This window comes from Capsicum annuum, chromosome 6 (genome assembly GCF_002878395.1).
Source record: "Capsicum annuum cultivar UCD-10X-F1 chromosome 6, UCD10Xv1.1, whole genome shotgun sequence".
Classification (NCBI taxonomy): Eukaryota; Viridiplantae; Streptophyta; class Magnoliopsida; order Solanales; family Solanaceae; genus Capsicum; species Capsicum annuum.
In genome coordinates this window covers 206,466,765-206,473,865 of record NC_061116.1, presented here as the reverse complement: position 1 = coordinate 206,473,865, position 7,101 = coordinate 206,466,765, and the positions used below count along the sequence as shown (strand labels likewise).

At 32.5% G+C, this 7,101-nt stretch overlaps 1 protein-coding gene across 1 annotated transcript; it reads left to right on the top strand.

Annotated features, from left to right (window-relative positions):
• Positions 1 to 3,506: 3,506 nt before the first annotated feature.
• LOC107875977 (pentatricopeptide repeat-containing protein At1g07740, mitochondrial) lies at positions 3,507 to 5,209 on the top strand. Its single transcript, XM_016722901.2, has one exon. The coding sequence runs from the start codon at positions 3,594 to 3,596 to the stop codon at positions 4,998 to 5,000; it is 1,407 nt and encodes a 468-aa protein (XP_016578387.2). The 5' UTR covers positions 3,507 to 3,593; the 3' UTR covers positions 5,001 to 5,209.
• The last annotated feature ends 1,892 nt before the right edge of the window (positions 5,210 to 7,101 follow it).

The following is a 7,101-nucleotide window of genomic DNA, read 5'->3' as shown; positions in this document are numbered from 1 at the left end:
TTATCCCTCCCAAGTCCAATTTTATTCATTTTTAGCACACCTTACCACGCACCCTTACTAAGTGATTATACCCCACAAAAATACAAAAATAACTACTCTTAACAAAATCTCCAACAAATCTTATCTTGTTTTAATCATTCTAACAACCCCTCTACCCCTAATATTTTTATTCCATTTTTTATTAACAAATTGACAAAAGGACAAAATAATGGGGCCCACAGGGAGGGGCTCCACATATACATACTCCTCAATTTCCACAAAAAGGGGGAAGAGACGAAAATTCTAGGGTTCCCTTTTTCTTTTATCATCATCTTCATCAGGACCTCACCATATATTCACCTCACAACTACACCCATCGACAGGTTTCCTTCTTCTTCACCAAGACACCCTCACTCACCAAAAAAATAATACATCACAGCACATACCATATGCACACAACTATTAAAAAACATCTACTGTTCGCACTCAATAAAAAAAATAGTGAGAAATAGAGGGAGATTGAGAGAAAAGAGAGGAACAGAGAGAGCTACGAGAGAGTGAGAGAGATCTGCGAGAGACTGAGAGAGAAGAGAAGAACAGAGAGAGCTATGAGAGAGTGAGAGAGATCTGCGAGAGAGTGAGAGAGATTTACGAGAGAGGAAGAGATCCGCAATTTAGAATTGAGGAAGAGATAGAGGTCGCATTTTGACTCGATCCTGCGAATTTTGTATACTGGTTTGGGTATTGGTCGTGATTTTAGTTTTGGCGTCTTGATCTTCATATTGTTTCTGGGAATTTGGATTTGGAAGCTGGGAATTTGATTCGAGTTGGATTTTGTGTCGTGTCGAGGTTCGAATTGAGGTTTTTCGATTGCGGTATTATCTCTGATATATTAAAATCGACACTTGAGATTCAATTTTTTTACTCCCTCTTTTTGTTTCATTTTTTATTTGGTGCATTGATGTTATGATTGTGTGTTGTTGGTTGGTGATTGGATGATCTTGTTGATGATTGCTTTGTATGAAAATTGACTTATAAGAGGGAATTTGGGGCGGAATTGAGAAATCGATAAAAGGGTGAATTTAGATGAATTAAGATTCATTGATTTTGGTTTAATTTGGTAATAGCATGATAAGTCGTAAGTAATAGAAAAACGTAGGTTGGGTAGGCAAAGTTTAGGATTTGTGATTGTTGAATGATGAAATGTGAGTGGAATGGTTTTGATTTATGCATTGGGATCTATTCTAATTAATTGGCCGGGGAATGCCCCGAGGGATTTGTATTGATTTATCCAGGGAATGCCCCGAAGTTCCATGTACTTGAAGATGCCGCACGATCAAGGCCCAAAACGTCGGGTAGAGACAACAAAGGAGTGTAGTTTAGAATTAGCATAGAATAGAGTAGGTTTATATTTTCACATTTTTTTTATTTCGAGATTGTAATAATCAGACTGGACATTGCAATTTTGGATTTGTTTTGTTTGTTTGTTTGATTGATTATTTTGTGTGATTTTGTGTGGTTTATATATTCATAATGCCAAAATAGTCGATACACTCCACTAAGCGACCGTGGTCATACCACGGGATCGAGGGGTGCCTAACACCTTCCCTTCGGTTAACAGAATTCCTTAGCCGGAATCTCTATTCGCGGATCAGTTTAGAAGAGTCAAAAATGGTTTTGAAAAAAGGATTTTTCAAGGTGACTTGGCACACCCGATTATGCCAAGTGGTGACTCTGAGCTTTGAATACAAAAGTCATTTTCAAAACAAATGTTCATTTTTGTCACTTTAATAATAAAACCCTTTCGAAACTTAAAATCCAATCTTTTAGAGTTAAAAAAAAGGGTGTGACATTGGGCGTCAATATTTGTTTGAAACTTCCTGAAGCACCGACAATCCCTAAATTTTGGATTAGCCACTGGGACTGCGTACATTTTATCCTCCAAGACCTTACTGACTGGGATTATAATGGGTATTTTGTTGGTTAAATAAGTATATGTTTGCTTACCTGTTAGTTAATGAAATCACTTATCAACTATGCGTAAGACTATATCTGTCAAAATATTTGAACTGATTTTAGAGTCTGTCTTCTTTCGGTTCATTTGCAAGCACGCTGAACTTTGCTTTTTTGTGCTTGGTTTATGTCACAACTCTCAACGGTTTGTGGCTAACTTATCTGAATAATATTCCTCCTACTTCTCAAGCCAGCAGGTAACAAATTGCATTTGGTCCATTTTGTACAATGACAGAGATAATTTTAATATTACTTTCTTGTCGAAATTCATTTTCTCTCTTGTTTTAGTCATGTTTTGGGTTGGTGGTTGGGCTCAAGTATATGACAATATTCTTGCATTTGCCACCATTAGAGATGTTGCTCATGACGCTCCGGGTTGGCTCAAGGGTGAAGATATTAAATCGTTTACTTTAGGCCCCAAAAATTTTTGAGGCAAAAATTTTACGTATATATTTATTTTCATTTAAAACATATTGAAGATGGTAAAAGCAAAAAGTACATAATTTGTGTAAAGAAAGAAACTATCCATTTTTTTATTAGAAATATCTTAGAATTTTGAATTAAAAAACTCAAACATTCATATTAATAATATCAAAAAAAAAAAAAATTTACAACAAAATCCAAGATAGCGTACTACAAACAAATAAGTGACATCTCGTTAACTACAAGTAATTCTTATTTTTATAAATAATAATGTTATTATTTGAAGTTAAAAGTTTTATGTATTTTAAGAATCCTAACTAACAACAATTATTATATAAGAATAAAAAAGATCATTTTAATTATTATATTTTAATGTTATGTGTATCTGAATATATTAAGAGGAGGTTTGGCCATAGATATTTTTTATTTTTTTTTGAAATTTTTTTTCACTTTATGGAATCATGGTGTTTGGCCATAGATATTTTAAAAACATTTCAATTTTTATTTTTTTTGAAAAGAAGTGAAAACAACTTTTTGTTGTTTTCACTTTTTTTCAACTCCAATTTCAATTTTTTTTTTATTACATATAACTCTAAATTTTTTAATATTACACAAAAGGCCCTTAAATGGTTTAGATGAGTTTTGGAGCAAATTCGGAAAGAAAGACATTTTTGATGAACAATAAATCAAGTCCGGACACATTTTTGAAAGACATTTCTTCTCGGTAAAAGATATTTTTGAACAACAAATAAAAATTTTTAAGCTAAAAGATCGGTATATTTTCATTATTTGTAGGTATATTTTCATTTTTAAGCTCAGGACCTCTTTCATCATTGATTTAAAAAAAATTTTATTCATGAATATAATCAGTAGATAAATTAGTTGGATAATTTTGATAGTTCTAAAAAGTTTGGGTATAAAATTAAATTTAAAAAAGACTTTTCAAAAGTCAAAACACATCATTCAAGAATACATGATCAAACACAACTTCAAATTTAACTTCAAAATATTTAAGTTTTTATGGTCAAACACCTACTAAATATCTTTTATTAAAATTTAGTTTTAAATCAGTAATTTTAGAGAGTTGTCAAGTCATATCTTCGTGGAAGTGGCCCAAAAAACAAAACCTTAACAAGGTATTTACCCAAACTTTCATAAGCACATTTTTCCTTCATTCCATGATCAATTCAAGAATCAAACAAGCTATTGTAAATCCTTCAAAACTAACAATTCAAAATCTTGTAGTATTCACAACCCAAAATTCTCAATCCCAATCATACCACACTCATCATCATTCTCACAGACCTGAAACTCAAATCCCGCCTCATAAACCCACAAGAAACCTTCTCCGCAAACCAATACCACTCATTGCGGACCTTAAACAAATCCAAGACCCGAATGAGGCTATTTCACTCTTCCATGATTACAACCAAATGGGGTTCAAACATGATTACCCTACGTACTCTTGTCTTCTTTACAAGCTTGCAAAATCAAGAAACTTCCAAGCTGTTGAAACCCTTCTTGAGTATCTCAAAAACCACTGCATTCATTGTAAAGAAACACTTTTCATTGGGTTAATTCAACATTTTGGGAAAGCAAAGCTAGTTGACAAAGCTATTGAGCTTTTTCACGATATGGGGTCGTTTAATTGTTCGCGGAGCGTACATTCTTTTAATGCAATTCTGAATGTTCTTGTTGATAATGGGCGTTGTGGAGCTGCGAATGAGATGCTAACGGGTTGTTCGAAAATGGGTATTCGGTTGAATTCGGTTTCGTTTAATATTATGATCAAGAATTGGCTTGAGGAAGGTGATTGGGAAATGGCGCGCCAAGTGTTTGATGAAATGCTTGAGAGAGAAATTGAGCCAACTGTGGTGACTTATAATTGTCAAATTGGGTTTTTGTGTAAAAGCGGGGATGTTGAAGGCGGTAAAATATTGTTTCAAGATATGGTTAGAAAGGGGAAGAAGGCGAATGCGGTTACTTATGGTTTGTTGATGGAAGGTTTATGTTGTTTGGGGAAGTATAAGGAAGCTAAAAAGTTGATGTTTGATATGGAATATCAAGGATGTAAGGTGAAAATAGTTAATTATGGCGTTTTGATGACTCATCTTTTGAAACGAGGCGAAATTGGTGAGGCGAATAGTTTACTTGTGGAGATGAAAAAAAGGCGTATTAAGCCCGACGTTGTGATCTATAACATGTTAATCAATTATTTTTGTAAGGAAGGTAAAACTGCTGAGGGGTATAGGATGTTAATTGATATGCAAATTGCGGGTTGCTATCCAAATGCAGCTACATATAGAATGGTGGTTGATGGATTTTGTAAAACAGGAGAATTTGAGGAAGGTTTGAAGGTCTTGAATGCGATGTTGATGAGTAGGCATTTCCCGCGTATGGAAACACTAAGGTGTTTGATTCTTGGTCTTCTTGATAAAGGGAAGGTTGACGATGCTTGCTTTGTTTTGGAGGAGATGGAGAAGAGAAAGAAAGGGTTCGATTTTGATTCATGGGAAGTCATCGTCAAGGATTCTTGCACTAGTGATAGGAGTGCTACTCAGCTCTTAGATGACCTTGTATTTTAGCTATTGCATTTATGTTGGTGATTTCACCTGAACAACATCATAATTTTGAGGTTTAATCCTCCACATAAGTAGTTCTCATATATTTGTGTTTTGGTATTCCTATAATTTGTGTGTAGTAAAATGTTGAAATTTGGACAAAAAAAGTCATTTTTTCTAGTGCATACATTTCACAATTTAATGTAAAAGGATTTTTTTTTTTTTTCCACAAATTTTGGTATTATTTTCTTTGTTTTTACACTTTTGCTCCATTAAGAGAACTTGTCAAGGTACGTGCAGGACACGACGATTATTTAAAAGAAAATGATTAGGAAAAAATTATCCAACCTTGCAAATCAATCAGCAAAACGATAATTATCCCTTATTCAATCTTTCATAATGGCATTCTCAATTGATGCCCTAATTTGCAGTAATTGTAGTAATTGTTGTTGTTGCCGGATGATTTTATTGTAAACCCATTGATTAATTTTGACTTTTATTTGAATAGATAGGCTAATTGAGTCTAAAAATTGTGCTAGGAAGAAAAAAATGTGATATTAGGGCTTATTTATTTTAGTTTTCTTTTTTCAAATTTTGGCATGCAAATGAATGCAGGAAGAGCATCTTTAATTTTGTTTGAAAAATCCATGATCAAAGTTTTTACTATGTGTTGGGTTAGTAGATTATCAACTTTGCTTAGTAAGTAAATTGACTTCCCATATATTAAATTTATAAAATTATAGTCAAATAAGGATTAACACTAATTGAAATAATAATACCAAATGAAATAGAAACTTCAAACTTTATGGGATTTCAACTTTCTAAGTATAGGTTTTTCAAGTACGTTAACCAAATGAAGTACAATAATTACAAATTATAGGGTTTGAACTATTCGGCCATCTACTTTATAAAATATATTCAAAGTAGCTTCCATGCAAAAATGCTAATTATTTTAGGAATGGCCTTTCAACCAAAAAAATAATGTCGTTGAGGGCATGTAAGTGCACTATTCCATGGTAGGAATTGTAACTTTTCATAGATTTCTCATTTGTCACTCAACGATGGAACCTTGCTTATTTTATTTTTTTAGGATCGACGAATCGAATGATATTTCTGTTCCAAGTTTTGTCTCTTCATCTCCATCTGAATCAATCTTTTCCTTGCCATAACATAGGAAGGATCCATATAAACCAGTACTCTTCATTTTCTATTCAAAATGGATTGTGTCTGTCCGAGCTCCTAATCCTAGCTTTATAGTATATATTTTATATTAAATATACATATAATACATAATTATACTTCAATATATGCATTGATACTACATGTATACTCTTCGTCCATATTGATAAACTAATTGGTCGGAATGTATAACCGTAACTTTTTAATGATTTTTTCTCTCTTATTTACCGAGTCAGATTATCCCGTGGTCAACAACTACTAGTTGAATCCGATAAAAGGTCCAAAATGTGGGGAATTGAGTCGTCCGGACCCTTTACTTCGTGAACGTAAGCCCAAAGTTGAAGGATCCGGCCCTATCAATGAATGTCACTCTTTCCATTTTTGTGTCTCTCTCGTCTCTTCTCATCTATCATAGACCCAATACCTCTTCGTACAAATTAAAGGCATCGTAATATATATATATATATATATATATATATATATAAACTAGTTTAGGTGTACGCGTCATGTGCGTGTACCTCATTTTAATGAGTTTAAATATTACACTAAATAAGATATTTTTTAAAAATAATAAAAATGAATATAATAATTAAATTTAATATCTTTTGATTATGTAAAGATGGAGAATTTATTTATTAAATCTAACCTTTATCAAAAATATTTTTAAAAGTCGATCGACATTCATCCACCATATGTAAATTGCAACAAAACAATACAATAATAGAGACATCAAAATAATACGATTAAATCTAATCTTTACACACAAATTTTTTTCAAAGTCGTCTGACACTCATCTATTACGTGTAAACATACGATAATAGAGATATCAAAATAATACAACTAAATCTAACCTTTACATATAAAAATTTCTCAAAGTCAACCAACATTTATCTATCACCTGTAAAGTGCAACAATATTCTTGTTACTATATTAACTCAAGGCATAT